Consider the following 20,037-nt stretch of genomic DNA (forward strand, 5'->3'; position numbering starts at 1 on the left):
AACACGCAGCTTAGATTCAGAGCCTTACAGATGAAACATATGGATACCAAACATGAAGCCAGCAGTCCACATTCAATGAAGAAACAGATGGGTACCCATCTGCCAAAATGCCTGGTGAAATACTTCAGGTTACAGAGAGGTAACAGTGCAACATTAGCTGATACTTGACCATTTGAAGTTACCTATTTTTAAGCCACTCCTCAGAAGCATGACAAATATGACACCAGTCAATTCAGTACCTGAATACCGGGTATTATTACAGACCTTCTATGCAAGTTGCAATTACACTCTTTCTGACCAACGATACCATCTTCATTACAGTACAGTAGGATCTGAAATACATTTTCAGCTTTTCAACTTAACAGTTTCATAATTTATGTGGCAGATGTGCAAGGCAAACTGCACAGAAAGAGATAAGCCAAGAAAAACATCCTGATGGCCGCAAATGAATTACGACTTGTGGGAGGAAGGAACTATAAAGCTATTTCCTGTGCCTTACAACTTCTAGTCACAAAAGACTAGCAAGTAAACAAGACAACCCCAAATCCACCACACACACACACTTTCAAAAAGGACAGTGACTTTAAGAATTAAATTGAAGCCTGTTAGAGAACTCAGAAGATCTCTCTTTTACAGAAACCACCACTGTACGTTGCTGAAGTCTTCCCTTCCAAAGTTTTCTCCCTCTCTCAAAAGTTACCCAATTGTAGCTTGCTATAATCTTAATGTTTCTGTAATTGCTATGCTACAGCTGAAGTAGTTTTTGCAGATGTTGGGAACATGAGGCAACTAATTACATGGCAGTTTCAAAGCATATTCATGCAAGGAATGAACACTTCCCCCCTCCCAAGTTGATTCAAGACTGATATTTCATCTCTCCTGCTGCAGATTCCCTGTAGTATGTAAGCATTAATACTTTCATATTCTTATATAAAACCATCCCTTGTGGTTTACAACAGCAAATACATGGCTGCTTTAAAGATCTTAATTTGTCAACAATTGTAGAGTGGCAATATGTGGTGGTAAAGACTTCTCAAACTCGCTGAGGATTTTGCCATGTTAATACTATTGTTTGTGATTTTGTACCACCTCTATATAAATTATTTCTTCATCTAAACTCCAGGGCCATTTCTTTATTTCCCCATTCTTTATGGGATGTTTTGGTTCTAAACACCCACTTTAACATTCTTCAGTTAGCATCCTCTAATCTTCAAGGATTAGACTATCTTCACTTCAAATACACACTTCCACAGTTCCATTTTTAAAGGCTTAGTAAGTGCTGTCATTTTGCTTATTATACTTCATTCAAAAAACCTTCTTTAAAAGGTGACTTACCAAAATAAATGTTATACTCCAGAAAGTAGAATCAAGCAAAATACTTCCTTTTAACTTACGTTGTAAGAACACCACAACAGGGTTTCCATTGTTTGTCAGGATTAGTTTTCAGGTCACATTTTTTAGTTCAAGTTTTAGTTGAAATTAGAGTACAATTACACCTAAACCATTCTTGTGACAAATCCAATTAATCTTGAATGTGAAAAACAATTTCATAAACAAGTGAAAAAAGCTGCCTTTCAGGCAATAGTTGACACTTCGGTGGGATAGTTACATGCTAAAACAGCAACTCTGCTTTTGATTCAGACAGAAAGGCGACACTGTTACTGCCCTTTGCATGTTTTCAGTCTCCCTGCACTCATCTGAGAGTACGTCTGGCATATCAGATTGAAGTCACTGCTTTGTCGCTCCTATTCCTGTGGATTTAATTGCTTTCAAAGTTCAATACACTATGCTTAAATAATAACAGCCATATAGTCAAAAAAGAAGTGGAATTACAAAACTTGGATAGTTCTGCAGTTACAAAAGGTTAAAGAGATCTCCATATGTATGCTGTAATCACATGACTAGATTTATTTTTGCTCAGTCCTCAGACTTACTTTGCTACTCTGCTCCTTACACTTCAGGTTTTTTCTTATGTAAGAAACAAGCTGCAACAATTTTAAAAACATTTTTTAGAGTTAACCACATTTCTTTACAGAATTCAATCAGATTACGCTTCCTACTTCAAGACTTACCAAGAGCCACAATGCATTTTCTATCAAGTGCTACAACTTTAGTTTTTCTGTATTTGTGATCAGGTAACATGACTCAGACTGAAAACAAATGTTTAATTGAGTAGGACAAAGAGCAAGAGAAACTAATTAAAGCCACACTTTCTATAGAGTACTTTTTAGATGAATAAAATACCAGCACAAAAAAGTCTATCCCAATAAACAGTGCTAGACAATTATAATATAGAACTAAAATTTAAATACATTATTTTGGGGGGGAGAGAGAGCCTGCAACACTCTCCACTAAAGCTTACACCATCCAATCAACTGTGTTTCTTTGTACTTTGTTGCATTCATATAACTTCAAGAGTAACTTTCCCTGCAAATAAAAAGGTTTTTTTCAGGTGTTGATGATGAGTTGCATAAGCCGCATTCTGAATAAGGTATCTAAGTGCTACTTCCTTTTTTGTACATACAAAGTATTAAGATACCACATTCAAGCCCACAGCTTAAGTATTTCACGTGTGTACAGAAACTTTCAACAGAAAAGAGATTTGCAGGTACTCCCAGGCAGTGAACTTTCAGGATTAGGGCACAATATTTTAACGTTGAGAGAGAAATATTTACAAGAAGAATGATATCTTACCCTTCTTTCAAAACAAGAAATAAAAGGGGTAAAACTTTTCAGAGGACAAGCAAGTTGTAGTTACACTCAACATGAGGCAACAGTAAGCTTTGCAGCTGTGTAGCTTCAACCCACTTGTGTACCTCAGACTTCCCATTTTTGACCATAAAAAATTTTGGATAGAAGAGGAAGATAGGGAGGGGAAAGAAAAAAAAAAGGAAACCTCCTGATGCTATACTTGCTTGAAGTATATTAGCTGAATAGTTACATGTAAGATTTTACTCTGAAAAGTAGGAACACTGCCTGGTAGTTACTACATCTATGAATGTCACAGACCTATTCAGTATTACTAGTAACACTGAGTTCTAAGTAATCCAAGCTTTCCATACTCAAAGAAATGTTTTAAATATTTGTCAACCGACAGAGTATTTGGTGTGAACAGAAGAATGCACATGCAATAATATGGAGTTTAATATTGCCAAAACCCACACACCCCCAACATTAATGGGCCGCACTTAATGATCCTTGTAGTTCCAGCTATCCCTTCACTGCAAGCCGAGTACCATTAAAACATTGCCCTAATTCCAAATTTACTACAAATTAAGCATTACTCTAAACACATGCTAGCTGTTCCACTAGGGAGGGCTGATTAAAGTTTAAACAATACAGGCGCTGAAGCTTTTAACACAAACCGATCGTTCTCTGTTACTATATAATCACTTTGGCATTGTGACATCCCATGCACCCCTGTACTTTGTAATATCAATCTTCTGCAATCATTTTGAGAGGAATAAACCTGAGTACAGATAACTCCTCTAAGCCAACAGTAAGCACCTGTTAGAAACTCTTCTCTGATCAGATTCACAGGCAAGATACAGGTAAGGGTACCAGATCTGTCTGGAGTCCTTCTCTGAAAGCACTATCCTCATCCCCTCCAGCCCAAGGGCTCCAATTCCTGCCAGCCCTTCTCCCTGCCCCTTCGGGCTCCAGGCAACCAGGGCCAGACGACAGCATCCCAATTGCATGTAAACCATACATGTCAAACACACCCAACATTTACAACGCAAGTTGCACTCCGTCCCTAACACCCAAACTAGCTGTGAAGGGCTTGTGGTATCCTTCTGCCTTCAACTACAGAGCTATGACTCTGTGCAGCTTCACATTTCATCTGTGACGTAGCAAACTACTAACCTCACATAGCCTGAGATGCACGTCTCAGGTTTTCTCAACAATAGAATCTAGGGGTATGGTCCAAGTAGCAGGTGAAGCAACTAAACAAGAAAACCAAAAAACCTTCAACTGCTGTTTTAATACAGCCTTGTGTCCTGGAAAATGTCTCAAGACTAAGGCAGAAGCTGCACTGCACTTTTCAGAGTAGGAGAAAGGAAAAGGAAGCAACAGTTTACACAAAGTTATCAAATTGCAGGCTCATAATCAGTTGTTTTCCTTCATTTATTCAAGTGTCTTTCAGTAGAATTGTTATGCAGGAGGTATTCAGTAGGAGACAAACGCTTGAGACTACTATCTTCATCTTCATTTTTCTAAAGTGAATCACATTGTCAATTACTGATCTTATTACTAAACACACTGAGTTAATTCTATAGTTGCTGCTGTTTGCAAAAAACCCACATCAGATTTCAGACCTTTAATTTAATGAAAATAATTAAAATAAAATCAGAAAATGAATACTGATGTCACTACAGAGAAGCTTCTCTTCTCAATACTGGTTCCTTACAGTCTGCTTATTCTTTGAAGCTGAAAGCAGGAACTATTCCACTATTCTATGCAATGCTACAACACCTGCTACACTCAATAGCTCTAATGCACCAGCAGTGTTTCATATCCAATACTGAAATCCAATCCAGAAAAACACATTACATCTGTTAGACAATTTAAGGAAGGTGCTGTCTTTACGTAAGACTACATGAAGTATGTTGGATGCAAGAACCTTATTTCTGGACTCCACAACACAGAGCCATAATACAAACACAATCAAGGCCCTTTAAACTTGTGTTTCAGCAAGAGTATCTTCCTTTTCCTGTGCAGGAAGCTATTAAAAAACTAAGACTTTCCCTGCACCTCACCTTGCTAACAAGAATGAACAAGAAATTCAACATCTTATAAATTAAAGTGCAATTAAGATTTTGCAATCCTTCAGTTAGTACTTTGTACTACTTTAGCATTAACAGGGCTGTGCAAGGAGAAACCTGTTCAGTACCGTAATCTCTGCCAGTGTCAAAAGATGCTTCTTATATCGTATAAAAAAGTAAAGGGAAGTACGCAGTGACATTTCTACAGAATAAGCTGGGCATCCAACAGTTTACAGCTAGGGGCAACAAATTCAGGGGGATCTCCTGCTCTGCCTTCATCTTTTGCCAGTGCTCCTTCAGCATCTAGTGGCCCCATGGGCGGGCACTCTCTGACTTTCTGCTTCCAATTTGTTTTGAACTAGGTTGTATGCCTTCCCCAAGTTGTTCTTCAAACTTGCTCACTTGTCTCATTTTGTTTTTACGTGAGAATGACTAGCAACTCTAAACTTTGCATTTTCTTCAAATGGACATTTCAGCTTTCTGAAACACATGTTTTTGCTTTGAATTATTTCTTTAATCCTCCTTTTCACCAATGATGTTTCTTTTTCATCACTGTCTTTGAGAAGTGGAAACAGTTTCATTATGAGCCACCAATATAGCATTTTTGTTATCTCTACATCATCTGCAAGGATTCTGTTCTTCAGCGTGCCCTTGAAAGCTTTAAAAAAGAAAATCCCAATTTTTATGTAAGCAACCTTTTTGAAAAGTGTACCCTTTTTTTCTTTATGCTCACGAAAAGACTTTTAATCCAAGTGCTTTATGTTCGCTATCATAGAGTGGCTCTAACAGTAATATGCTGAACCAGAAGCAATGCACGGTCAGGATCAAGTCAAGGCTTACCACTTCTGTCTTTTTCACTAGCTCTTTGGTGAACCAACCACTGATCATCTAAATGTGTACTGTCCTCAGTATGAGATGCTGATGCAATGTGCATCTAACCTACGTAGGATACCTGAAGTCACCCATTGCTATCACGTTCCCTGCCCACATCACCTCTCTGCCATCCACGTGGGCTGGGAGGATATCAAGTAATACAGTCCTCGTTCTTGCTCTGCCCTCACACCTTTGGTCCTCAATTTTCAGTTCACTGGGACTGACTAGGTGACACGGTTTGCTTGTTACTTTGGTCTGAAAGTTTTCTTCATCCTGTTGCTCAACTGTTCAGCCGTGCCTGTGTTATTTTGTGCTTGGCCTATAACAGAGTCCTGCTAACCCCACTCTTAAAATGGGACACTGACAGAATAGATTTATCCAAAATTCTCTGAAAGAAAAATATTCCAGGTTCCACCTTATTCTTCAGTCTTCTATAATCTGTCTTAAGCCAAGACAGATTCCCTTTGTAACACATGTACATCTTGTACAATAGACCTATAACGATTATTTTTCTCTTCACCAACTGGAGGCCTTCCTCCTATTAGTTGTCATCTCCTGATCAAGTTAATTTTGTATAATCATAATAAAGTTATGCTGACAACCAGCTGTTTCCCCACTATTTCTTCTGTAACATCTTATTACATGGGATAAGTACACCATATATAATCAAAAGCACAAAATAATTTAACTGATACGAGAATTACAGATGAGGCTCATGGCACATGAAACAATCATAAAATACTATAGAAGGGCTGCACAATGTACTTTGTGTCACTCATGACATTTCCACTGGTAGAAATAGTAAAGTGTTTTTTCCCCCAAAAAAACTGTTAGGAAATACAGGACTGTTGTAACTTCTCAGTCCACTTTCATTTGATATATTCTAGCTGATCTTCATTTTAGTATTCTGTAAAGAGCTCTTATAGTTCCAGAGAGCTGAGTCAGAACCAGAGAATGGCTGAGGCTGGGAGGGAGGTCTTGTGATCCCCCAGCCCACCCGCTTTGCTCAAGCGGGCTAGTAGGAGCAGGTTGCCCAGGACCATGTCTGGACAGGTTCTGAGTATCACCAAGGATGGAGCCCCCACAGCACATGTGGGCAACCTGCTCTGGTGTTTGACCACCCTCACAGTAAAAAAAGTGTTCTGTCCAGATGTAATTTCATATAATTACATCACTGTTTCAAGAACACTCTTGAAAAAAAAAATTCTTGCACAGAATTTAAATCAGTTCAAACACAGCTCCTACGAATGGCACAATTACTTAGTTTTCAGCTTACTATACTGCAGCCAGTAAAAGTTAAGCAAAAAAAAATGTTTCAAAAGAATCTCCTCTTTTCCTACTTTAGATTGTTCATCCTTTAGTAACCCTGGATTACTATGTTTCTTTCCCGCTACAAGTGTACCTAAGAATAAAAAGCAGTCACCATAATCCTAAATAGACTAAATTAGCTTAATACCTATTTTCTTTTTGTCATTCTATTTTCTATGAAGACAGGTCACAACCTAGAAATCTTTCTACTACTGTATTAAGCAGTTGGACAAAGTAACATTAGTTAATAGTTAATGGCAGTGTCCTACAGCAGTTCACAGCAGAGTATCCAAAAATGGGCACAAGCAGTAAGAACACACCATTCAGAATAAATGAAGTATTAAGATATGAATGTTATGATGCTAATATTCATTATTTCATTAGAATCTTCAGATTGGTATCTCACACTAAACAAAAAGGGTTGCTTGGCAAACTAAAAACCCGCAAGTTCACAAACATGCCTTTTTACTCACAGCAAGCATTCTTTTGTCAAACGAGTGTGGCAAATTACATACAAATTAACTTTCAAAATGTGAAGCCATGTTTATTTGTGGAGGATAATGATGTTTCCTCTCCTTTCATAGGTATCATTTGTTAAACTGGTTCCTCCAGGAGATCAAGTAACTCTTATGCCCTAAAAAGGTAACAAGAGCTGTTTCATTTGCCTCCAAGCCCCAGTTTCTAGTTCCTGTCCACATACAGATGATAATATCAAATTACACTGTGTATTTACAACAAACCAGTTTCACTATGGTTCAATACATGAACTATTTATTTATTTCCTCTCTAATTGTAAGATTACTGGATTTTTATGATCTAATGTTTGCAGCTACAGAAGTTACAGTTACCGCATAATTAACAAAAACCTGACACTGGCAGTGTAAAGGCTAAGAGACTCCACTTCCCAATTAGACATCTATTAGCACTAAGTTTTCAAGCTGTCTCAAGCAATGCAATCATCTGTTCGTAGCAAGGAGAGATAAACCACTGTGATAGAAGTTAACCCATTTAGACAATAAACACCTTTGAACGGTGGGGGGGAGGGGTGTCCACCTCTTTTTGCACGATCATATGGAAGAAGAGTTAAAATTATTAAGTAATCATCAAAACAAGGAATAATTAAAAGTGACAGCAATCATGAAGGTATCAGCTCTAAGTTACCAAGACTGTAATTTATTTTTCAGAAGATGCATCCACCCAAGCCTTTTTCTTCTGTTTACATTCGAAATGGACTTAAGAGAAACCTTCAGCTGGGTAGGCTCACAGAAGACAAAACACACACCTCCCAAGAATCACATAGGGATGTATTTGTTCACGAAATATGAAGTGATGTCTTGAGAGGAAACACTGAACAGTCCGTAATGTACATTAGGATGCTTCTAAACAGCTTGACAGGATGGGGAGAGCAACCAGCAAGAAAAACATTTCTTGTTGTGACTCAGAATGGAGCAGAGAAAACCCCTACTCCCTAACTCCCAATAGGTCTCATTATTATTACAACAGATTAGAAAAATGCAGGTCAGTCTCATTAAACATGTTGAATATACACTAATATTTCTAATTGTATCCCAAATGAACCAGTTAATATCTATTAAGCATGCAGTCAGCATTTAACCGGTTAGGATAGGACACACTATTTGGATGAGGGGAGGGAAGAATACAACAGCTTTGAGTTAGTTTCCTTAAAACACATAAATACACACTAATAATACTGGTGTTGTCATGTTAGTTTCATTTTTAGCGGCAAACCAAACACATCCAAAAAGATTTAATCTATTTAAAATAACAGCCTACACAGAATACCACTCTCACCACTCTGTAATAACTGAAATACTACCACTATTTCTAGTATAATTAGCTGCACTTCTAAATTGAATTGAAAGCATCTCATACGAAGATCTGTTGGGTCCTGAGATCACTTCCAGCCTGAATCATTCAAAGTAGCACTATACAAGACAACTGTATTTCATTCAATCTATATCCTTTCTCCCAAATTTGGGACCTGAGAGTGGAACCAGAAATATTGATGCATATGCCCAACACAAGTGATACAAACATAAAAAGGTTAGCGCAGGAGCTTGAAGTAGTGATACACAAAATAGAAGAGCAACTTTAAGAAATTGAAACTTAGGACTTAAATTTGTGATCTTTTAGAGCAGTTTTCAACTCAGATACCACTAACAGTGCAGTTTCATATAATAAAGTTACATAAAAATGTATTATCATTGAAAAAGGGTTCCTGTCCTTTCCCCATCAACAGAAGTGCTTGTGGTGCCACGAACAGCTGCTTACACAGCACGCTGCCAAATCAGTTATGAACCCTAAAAGCTTGGGGTTTTTTTTCCGCTACATCAGCAAGATAGCGCAAGCAAATACAACCAGCAGCATAAGGAAGGCAAAGACAGTGAATGGCTAGGTATAAAAGCAGGACATTCTCTTTTAGTGGAAGAATAACCTTAGAGCTCCTCTACCTGCTTGTGAAACCACATGCTAAGGGTGTACTTCAAGCCCTAAACCTGTACCTTGCCCTCCTTTGCCCCCAGCCACTTATTCTTTCCAAATACCATTCCTTCCTTTATGCCAGTACAAATATTTGTGTGACCATGGAGTTAACTATACCAGGGAACTGATCCAGTGGAGAATTACATTGGCAAAAACAACTGGTTAGTCTGCGAGAGAGATTCTCTCATGAAGCAGAAAGTATGCTAGTGCCAGCAAAAGGGAGAGAAGTGTGCAGTCTGCGGCAGATGGAAGGCTGTGAAACCTCTTTTACCATCAGCCTACGCTTACACTGACTGAAACTACAACCTAAGATTTCACAGCTTAGGCTATGTTTTCATATTTATGATATTGCTGATAGTGTTTGTGACTTCAGGGCAACTACAAGGGGACACTCAGCCATGTGTTCCATGTCCTCCACTTACACTAGCTTTAATGGTCCCTCTCCTCTCCCCTTCCCTCCCATCTCAACCCTGCTTCCTCAGATATCTGAGGGACACTCTCGTGCAGTTGTATGACAAACAAGTTTAGGGAACTGATCTAACTTAAAACCAAATAATCTACAAAGTCCTTTTGGGAGAGACACAAAGGAAGAGAGAAAGCTTCCAATTGGATCTGTTCCTCTATCTGGTTCACTGCACAGCAACCCAAGCCACCACACTTACACAGCACATGACACAAAAATAAACAAGCAATGAATACTTTTTCTAACGCTATTATTGAAAAAATACTCAGAGAACCACAGCCTACACAGCTTTCTGGAAAGAAGTGAACTACCAACTTGTAACAATTTCACACAGTCTTATCTTAACAGAGACTTGTACCTTAAACGACAAATTGCACTCCAGTTAGAATCAGATCTTATTTTTCAGAGAGGCAGAATAGAGGGACGGTTTTGTCATGAAAGACCTATGTTCCCCTACACAACACCTCTTTCTAAAGAGGCTACTGAGTATCCTTAAAAGATTTAGCTATACCACAGCTGTTTATTCAAATGGCACATGTAAATAAAGCTCATGCTCCAAACCAAAAGATGACAGCAGCTGTCAATCTTCTTCTATAACTGGGCCCATATTTGGCCTATGTCAGTAAGATCCAGCACACTAAGGAGCTGGAAAAAGACCAATTGCAAAACTGAATGCTTCATTCACTTAGTACATTTGCTAGTAATTTAGTTTTTCATTTTCTTGCCCTGTATTAGTTTTGCCTTATGAATAAAAAAAATGGAGATAAGCTTTTAAACAAAGTCTGTAAAATAGTCAACTTTAAACAGAAGTTTATGCTATTGTACATCTTTGTTTTAGTAAAAAAGGCAATTAAAGGGAGTAGCTGTCATGATTTTTCCAAAATCAAGTTTCAGTTTTCCCTCCCTTTTTTACATACTGTCTTAATGCTAGTTTGGAACACAGTGGCGGTTTGGAAGTTGAAGTTTCACATCAAGCACATGCCAGCAAAGTATTTGGAACATACTTGAAGCAACAGGTCATGTTCTGCACGTTGGAGATGAGTTTCCCAGCTTCAAATGGGACTTTGTGTATTATAACTTCTGGACAAGCTGTGTACCAAGCTTCAGAATAAACCAATGGAGAAATTCCAAAAGATCCAAAATGAAACATACAACTCTTAAGATCACCACATTTTTGTGTTCTAAACCTACTATGAGACAATGCTTCACTCATTCTCCAACATCTCGTCTTTCTGTTTTTACAAAAGCTTACCCTTTTCATATAAATACAGAAGTTCATTTAAAACTTGAAACGAATTGAGGCAGATATGAGATACAAGAATCAGATTAGAATTTCAGGATTGCATTTTAGGACCATTGCAATCCTTAGAATTGCACCTTGAAATAGGGAGGCCTGAGGAAAGAAAGCAGTAGTGTGTTCCACATTTGCACAATGCTTTGGAAGTAATTATATCTTGTATATGAAATAATTATGCAAATCAGCTAATATTTTATAGTACATAGCTGGCAACACAACCAAGAGGAATTAGCACAGAACTAAGCACCTTGATCCTTTTGACCACAGTTGCACACAGTGATGTAGGTAAGGCTCTTATCTTTGACCAGCTTCATTTACTTCCCAAGCAGAAGCCTAGTCTTATTTCTGGCCAGGCAATGCAAAGCTATGTTTTAAAAGTACTTCAAGGACACAGAACTTGTCACACATACACACATCACTTAGATTCCCTGAAAATACATAAGACCAACACCTTAGCTAGCCTTATGCAACTTAGTACAAACTATTGTTAGCTTCCATAGGGTGTAAAATAGCAATAATACATTTGAAAGAGCACTAACAAAAGCACCACTTGAAGGAGTGTGTTAATGAAACTTGTGTATTTGGTCACAATTACCTTATGCTAACTCTTAATATATACTTCAGCTTGTAATATATATCTACCTTTGATTACTCCACCAGCTGAATATTCAAACAGGAGAATGACATACCTATGTACATGAGATAACAGAGCATAATACTTTGAAAGATGCTTATCACCAATACTAAAGTACATGGCCCAAAGACTATAACCATTTTTATTCCTTATTAAAAACCAACAACTTTCTGGCAGTTTTTTAAAGGAAGGAGGAAAGCCCTAAGAACAAGTGCTGTGACAAGTACTTGGCAGACACAGCCACACACTGCTGCAGAACCAAATGAGATGTTCAAATACATTCTTCCTTTGCATTCCCAAGACTATTTCTTCCCTCTCACTCTCTGGTATCCAGGCAGAGGACAACTCCTTATAGTGCTGGAGATAATCATCATCATCTTGCTTGTAATAACGATACAAAATGCTGTTCTTAAAGCAGTTATCAGCAGGACATCTCTTAAGCAGCAATAGGAGGATAACTCATGCAGTGAGGGTTAACTGTCCCTTACATAAAACGATGGAAGTGTTCACTGCTCTGAAGATCTTGCTTATGCAAACCAAAATAAATCTTACATATAAAGAAAACTAAATGATCCTGGAACTGGAGCAAAGGAGTTTACAGGAAGGTCAGATAGCAATGGACTACTGTTAGACAGTTATTTACCCTTTCGCTGGATATATCATATGATGGATCATTTCCCATAATACCTGCTATTACTAAACCAGCAAACAGCACTTCATTACAGAAGAGCTCAATAGTCTGGGTGGACAAATCCATGAACCATATGAAAATCACCCGTAAACAAGAACAATTACAGGCACATTAAAAAAGAAAGTAGTTAAGAAAGAGGATTTAAAACCCCCAGCTGAGTATATGTAGGATCCTGCTTATACGTTGGTCAAACATGAGCATACTACAGGCAATGAGCAACTGAGAGTTAACTGTAAGCCCTGTAATTGTAGGGTTAGTTACTGGTATGTACTTATCATATTAGTAAGTATAATGCATACATAGCATGAGCTAGCAGACAACATCATCAGACTGGAAGTCAGCAAATCCAGAGTTTTAACTGTTATCAACTCACTATGACTTTGTTTACTTGACACAATTATCTTTTTAGTTTCCCCTCATCTGTGAGGTGGGGGTAGTCCAGAAACCTCTACTCCTTAGCTGAAGTGCAAAGTCTAATTTACACACCTTACTTTTGACTACAACAGCTAGGAATTGCAATGACAATTGAAGTAGTAATTCACTGTTTTACCAATAATTTATCCTTCTCTTTACACCTTGTACAATTGGAAGTATTGAAGAAAACATGCTGTTTATTAACTAAAAAAGCTTCTTCCCCACCTAGTTGTATTGGAGCAGATGACAGCAGCACCTTTAGCTCTTCCACTAACACTAAAAATCCTTCCTCTCTGCATAGATATAAGATCGGAACAAATAACAGATGGCCCTAGTGCCTACTCTACAAATAAATTTTCAAGTGTTATAAATGCTTCCATCATTTAGTATCCATACAAGCATTATGATCAGTTCTAAACAAGACAATTTGCTCTCCAGTTAAAAACAGCTTAAGATATTACATACTTGGGCAATTCATCAAGCTTGCAAAATCTATGAAAACATAGCTCTGTAACACTTCAACTCCCACTCTACAACATCAGGGAGGGCAAATACTCTGCTGGGTCACTAGAAAGGTGTGGCTAAGAGTAGTCCTAGCAAAGGAGTTAGGACTCCGCTAGGTGGACAAACAACTAAACTGGAAGGGGCATGGAAAAACAGGAGGATGGTGGCTGTCATATTCCTAATACTGGCAAGAAATTCACAGGTTCTCTCCTCTTCCTTTTAAGTATACACCCAAGAAGCTCAAAAACTCAGTGACAACTATCTCACCCACCTTAACTAATTCAAACAAATGTCTGGATTATACTGTCCTTACTACATACACATCTGTCACCTTCACCAAATTTTTAATTAGGCTGTTTCTTACCCTTTGATGTGTGGAAGGTGCTTAAAATGAGCTCTCTTGCATTCTGGTCATGCATGTAAAAGATCACAAAAGCTAAGCATGGTAATGAAATTTTAAAGAAAGTGGCTGTAAAGTCTCATCACATTGTGACACAGGCAGCAATCTAATTTCAATGGGTCCAAAGGTCTTCCATCCTGCTTACTGCATGTCCTACATGTCTGTGACACAAACTAGTTAGCAAAAGCGTTAAGTTACAATGATATCTTATATTAAGAGAGGAATTATTGCTATGAGGATTCCAACTAGCCTTGCTAACTACATATGCACGAGTGCTGTTGTCTTCTGCTTTAAGCAGAACCACCTTGTGCTAGGTTAGCAAAATACAGTAACATTTCAGGAAAATAAGAATCAGTAGATTCTGCTTCAGGAAAAGAGGATTCCACAAAACTAGAGAGAAATATGATGGCCTGGCTTTTGAACTTGGCCACAAGGCCAAGCTAATAACTTCCTGCTTCTGCCATGCTAAAAAAATGTTTTAACAGGGTTTCTTAATATTCCTTGTTTTATTTTGAAAAAGCCATGGGGTTTTCTTTGTAGAAGTCCCCTGTAAATGTCACAGGGAACACAAAGCACAACATATACTTGTCTAATAAGATTGAAAAAGGAAGTTACCAAGTTGCATAATACTCTAGATTTCCATAGCCAGGACTCCAGAACTGTATCTCAGGGACTGTAATACCTTTTGCCAGTTCTGTTACCACACAGTAGGGAGATACTTGGTTGAGGCCTTTGATAGTTTGATTATCAAAGTACAGATGCACCTATACCAATAAAAATACAACATCTCTCATATAAGCTGCTTCTACAGAGTACTGGCCAACCTGCAGATCCTTAGCCTCATGCAGCTCACAAGCAGTTCAAATGCAACACTTATCCTCAAGTTTCATCACAACTACAGGGCTGTTTCACAGCAGGCATGGGTAACCTGAACCGCCTGCTATGGGAGCCGCAGAGCATGCAGGACTACTGTCACAGGGTCATCCAGAGACAATGCTGCAAAACCCGTTGTACAGCAGAGCAGTGGGATAGCTGGTGACCAGCACACTTGCCACCTGCCAAATGTTCTTACAGCTCACACTCCCACCAGTTATCTAAACTATGCGATGCGTGCCTCTGCACTCTGTCACATTAAGATGCTGCTATGCAGCTCGTTAGGTCAGAAAAATTGGCCACATCTTGCAGATAATGCTTTGGCTACATATTCCTACTGCAGACCTAACCTAAGTCAATGACAAAACAGAATCTAACAAAGTCAACATTACTTCAGGAGTGATTCAGAACTGCCACCTGACTCACTAACTTTTCATCAAGCACCACCCTGGACTTGAGCCATCAGAAACCTCTGCCATTTAAACTGAGTTTACTGTTATAGAGCAAACAAGTTGAGCACAGAGGGTTGCATTTATTTTCCAATTCTTTTGTTTACTTTCCAGTTCAGTTTTGACCTACTGGGGAAAAAACCCCCATACAAGTGAACAGCTGCCTTCTGAAGTTAATTTATTCACATAACAAAATAATATGAAATAGAATTTATTCCAGAAGGAATAAGAAAATGTAGTTTAGAAGATGTAGGTCTACAAGCTAACCAGAAACTCAACAGTAACTCAATTTAATGCCACGCATTTGAGGAAATCTCACGCACATTCCAGTACCTGGGAAGAAACTGGAGGGTGGAAGAAGTTTGACATTTATTTAGAAACTGCAAGAATAAAGCTTAGGACAAGCAAATTTTACTAGGCACAGGCAGGCTTTATTAGTTATTTGATTTAAGCCCCAAACTTATTCTTAATGCTCAGTTAGAAACAAGGTATTACTGTTCATTCGCAACTAATCAAGGCACTTAAATTTTAAGGGTGGGGAGAGTTATATTAGCAACTAAGAACAATGAGGTTACCAAAAAAGAGGAAAAAACCCCCACATAACAAAGTATCTTGTCACATCTTAGGACAGTCTAAACCTGATACTCAATCACATAGTCTTCCTAAACTTCATATATAATAGGACCACCATTCAGTATCAAAAATAACTGTCTTAAGCACAAAAGCATGCAGATCCATACTTCTGAGTTACTAGAAAATGCTACAATACAAATAATAGAGGTGATTCTAGTGGAAAGAACTACAAAGCAGAACTGACCTAATGAACTGGATTGCTCAATTTCTATCACACTGAAGTAAACATAAATACCAAATACTTCAATAATACTAAATACAAACTTGAATTTTTCCTGTGTATTTTGCAGTTGTTAACTTATTTTTAGGTTCTAAAACATTGAAGAATTTTAATAGGTTACCATTTTCAATTAGGTTTTTTGCTGTTAAAGTGGCCCACAGACACTGAACAAAATAATAGTAGCTTAACTATGTATCATCGCTTACTGAACTTTCACACAGCAAAAAATCTGAATCAATACAAGTCTTCTACCTTGAAATATCTCTGACCTAATCTCTCAGCCACCTGAAGCCCAAATAAGGCTAAAAAACCAGACGAGTAAGTTGAAATTCCAAGATGGTAAGTATCAGCTGAATATGGAACCAAGATGCAGAGCTAAGAAGCACTACAAAGCTAGCGAAGCTTGAACTAGTGAAATTTCAAGCTATTTGCACATTTTCAAAATCCCCATATAATCATATTCCTTTTTTAAGGAAAGAAAGAGAGTTTCTTGTTAAAGTTCAGTATGTTCCTGCCACAGCATCAGCAGTTATTTATGAGGCAGATAGTATCACTTAGCATCTTCTGCAGAGAATTTTGTAAGTCATGGCCTTAAGACACAAGACATTATGACAAATCTGCACCACACACAATGGCACTATTGATTTTGATGTCTCTAAATACTATTTACTCTGCAGGCTACACTTCCCCCACCCTCTTGTTTGGTTTTTTTTAAATACACAGCCTGCTTTATTTGGATTATTTCCAGAAAGTTAATTCAAAAACCATTTTTTATTATTTAAAATGTCCACTTCTTGCACCTGTTTTGGAAATGGAATGTCTTTTCCAAACCAGATTTTGATGTACTGTTTCGCTTAATAACTTATGAAATATCCTTAAAAGTAAACATTTCAAGAACAGAGACAGTGTTATAATGCTATAGCGATCATTAATTCTACATAAATAAGGGCACACAAGCAAAACTTGGAAAAGCTTGCTTTCCCTGAAAACGTCCTTTTACATCCTGGAACTTCAGACAGGCTTATTTGGGTTGTCTTACTATATACCTCATTTGTCACATTATTAACATTACTTTACAAGTGCTGACTTTGCATGCAAGAAGCTGTAAAAAGTAAACACCCTCCTCAGGGGAAGTCACTGTGGTTTTTCAATGTCATCTGATTCTTGGCCTAGAAAGTCTCGGTGTGGTATACAGCACCACAAATAAAATACTCGATTGTCATGAATAAGCTGCCATTTCTCTTCAGTTTGCTGTCTTTAAGCCTATATATAAAGCAGGCCAGTTTAAGAACTGTTTGGAGAAACAAAAATAAAACCATTCAAAATAGAACCTCAATTTTGAAAGACTCACCCTTTGACTTCTAAGGCTAGATACAACTATCAGGTCACATAATCTCATTTGGTATTTACTAATCTACAGATGTTAAGCCAGTTAGTCCTCTAAGTAGTCCACAATTCATGGAAGAGTGCTCCAAGTTTGGCCCTAAAGATTTATTGTTTAAGGAGGCAAAACATAATCTTTGTTGTGTTTCTTTACCATATTAAATTTTTCTCGTGCCAAAAATAAAGGAGTGGCTGAGAAACTCAACAATAACGTCACATTCTCAAGCTGCAACTCAATGATTACAATAACCATGACTGCAGCTAAGTTTGCAGTGAGAGGAGGTTCTAGTTAAGGAAATAAACTTGCAAATATCTGAGCTATTTAAACGTCCAAGGGATGGGATAGAGCATTTCACTGCTCTACCATGCACCATCTCTGAAAAGCCCAAGGGTGGTGAGTCAATGGCAACCACAGTAGAGACCTGTCTTCAGGCAGGAGAAAGACACTTAAGAGAGCATGTGGTGACTTTGTAAGCACTCTGAAAATTTACTGCTGCACAGGTGGTTCTCTACTCCCCTCCTTTTTTGAGTGACTTGCCTGTTTCCTCCTAAGCGGCCTAAGGGCCATGGCAGGAGCCAATCCAGCAGAGCCAGATTTTAAGGGCTCACGTACCAAAACGGACACACGCGCCCAGGACCCCGGCAGGCAAAGGGGTACCCAAAGAAGAAGCGCAGCTCACCAAGAGCTAGAAGGGCCCAGACGAGCCCAAGAGGGGCAGGAAAGCAACCAGCCATAATGGAAAGGCCACAGGCTACCTGGACAGCAACCCCTGCCTGTCGGAGAGGCGAAAGCCGCGCCAGGAGGACGAGTGGGGGGCCGCACCGGGCAGTCACTCGGGGAGCGGGGCCGGAGGCGGGGAGGGGAGCGGGGAAGGGGGCCAGCGGGGCACGGAGGGGGTGTGAGGCAGCCACCTCAGCAGGGGGAGGGGCAGCGGCCATGTTGCGAGGGGGGCGGGGGGAGCACGGGCCCGGCTGAGGGGCCACGACCGAGCCGCCCCCGGCCCCCCGCCCCGCCTGCCCGCGCCCCGCCGTACTCACGCCTTGTCCACCAGCTCTCGCACTTTCCACATATTCAGCATGGTGCCGACCGCCTGGAGACCTCTCCGGCCTCGCTGCCCTCTGCCGCCGGCCCCAGGAGGCCCCGCTCGCCGCGCTCCGGGCAGCCGCCGCCGCGCCGCCGAGCCAGGCCCGCTCCGGCTCTGCCGCCGCCTCTGCCAAGCGAGGGACGCGGCGCCGCTCCCGGAAATGGAAGGTCTCGTAGCCGCGTGGCCTGCTGGGAGATGTAGTCTTCCCGCCAGCGGGGAGGGGAGGCCGGGCCACCCCGCAAAGCCTGCTAGGAGCCGAGCGCCGGCCGGGCGCGGAGCCCGCTGGGAATTTTAGTCTCCGCTGACGAGAGCAATGCCTGCTGGGAGTTGTAGTGCTGCCGCCTTCCCTGGGCGGGCGGCAGACCGGGCTGGGGCTGGCCGTGTCGGGAGGGCTCTGTCGACACTATCATACAGCGGTACAACCGGGGCTTTGTGCCCGCCTTCATCTTTGGGGTGCAGGTCCAGCCCGGCTCTGACCCGCCCTCACGCTGCTGCAGCATCTGGCCTGTGGTGAACTTCTTGACCTACAGCCAGGCGAGGCACTGGAGGGAGAAAGGTCTGTGTAAATAGCTGGTTAAAGCACAAAACACAGGTGTAAAACTCATGTTGGACTAGAATATGGTTTTATACCCTACTTTTATTGCGAGGAACTCATTTAAGAGCCGCATTCTATCTTTGTGACTGCCTGTTTACTCACCATGGTGTATGGACTACAGTGAATTTTGGGTGGACTTTCTGGATTCCTCCTGCAGGCCGAGACCAGGATTTCTGCAAGAAATGAGACACAGGAAAGCAGACGAAAGGGTGCAGCATGTGCACTAAGGTAGCACAGTCCATCAGGGCGCGGCACATGCGGGAACCTTGTCTCCACTTCTCGAGAAAGGCCAAGTCAATTGACAAAAAGCCAAGGAACAATCATGTACATTAAGGCTGCCTCAGGAGAATATTAACTGTTAATACACTTGTCACCAAGCATTGCAAGACCATCTTCAAATATTGCCTATGCAGGGTATTGAACAGGAATCACAGCTCCCTGGATATAATGCAAAGGCACAGCGAAATGCCTACAGAGAAGTCAGTCAAATGATGTTATAATCAGGATTGTTGGACAGTTTCATTACATACATTTACTTTTGTTCTCTATCAACTTGTTTTCAATGCGAGTTTTGAATGACCAGTCATGATGGGGGGACTTTCTTCTCAAGAGAAGTGGAAGTCTGTTGGCTATTTCTTTGCAAGTCACAAGGCATGGACAGAGTGTCTAGGTATTATAGTTAGTCAATAATATATTCTTGATGTATATTTCTAGTTTGTGAGCTTGTGTCATAAATGAACATATTTTGCCTAAAGACAATATACATCTGCAAAATTTTATCCAAAGACAACATATATCTGTAAACTTTTTGCATTTAATTGCAAAAAAAGGCATGAGAAAGTTCAGTTGCATCTGCACTTATTGATAAAATAAGTCACCTCTTTTAAGAGTTAGTGGTTCTTTGAACTATTCAGAAAGCTAAACAGCTGATCACCTGCCCATTTTCTGAC

The 20,037-nt window shown here is 39.8% G+C and overlaps 1 protein-coding gene and 1 long non-coding RNA gene across 2 annotated transcripts in view; one reads left to right on the forward strand and one right to left on the reverse strand.

The window, feature by feature from the left end:
• The window catches only part of CLINT1 (clathrin interactor 1), a 52,085-nt gene extending 33,428 nt beyond the window's left edge, over nt 1-18,657 (reverse strand). The window contains exon 1 of the mRNA XM_054841445.1: nt 18,446-18,657. Within this exon, the coding sequence (XP_054697420.1) occupies nt 18,446-18,486 (41 nt within the window). The 5' untranslated portion in view covers nt 18,487-18,657. The remainder of the gene's footprint in view (nt 1-18,445) is intronic.
• Nucleotides 18,658-18,776: 119 nt separating this feature from the next.
• The window catches only part of LOC129212619 (uncharacterized), a 91,006-nt gene continuing 89,745 nt past the window's right edge, over nt 18,777-20,037 (forward strand). Inside the window, exon 1 of the long non-coding RNA XR_008579230.1 lies at nt 18,777-19,757. This is a non-coding gene — a long non-coding RNA (uncharacterized LOC129212619). The remainder of the gene's footprint in view (nt 19,758-20,037) is intronic.

The sequence above is a fragment of the Grus americana genome, chromosome 14 (assembly GCF_028858705.1).
Source record: "Grus americana isolate bGruAme1 chromosome 14, bGruAme1.mat, whole genome shotgun sequence".
Classification (NCBI taxonomy): domain Eukaryota; kingdom Metazoa; phylum Chordata; class Aves; order Gruiformes; family Gruidae; genus Grus; species Grus americana.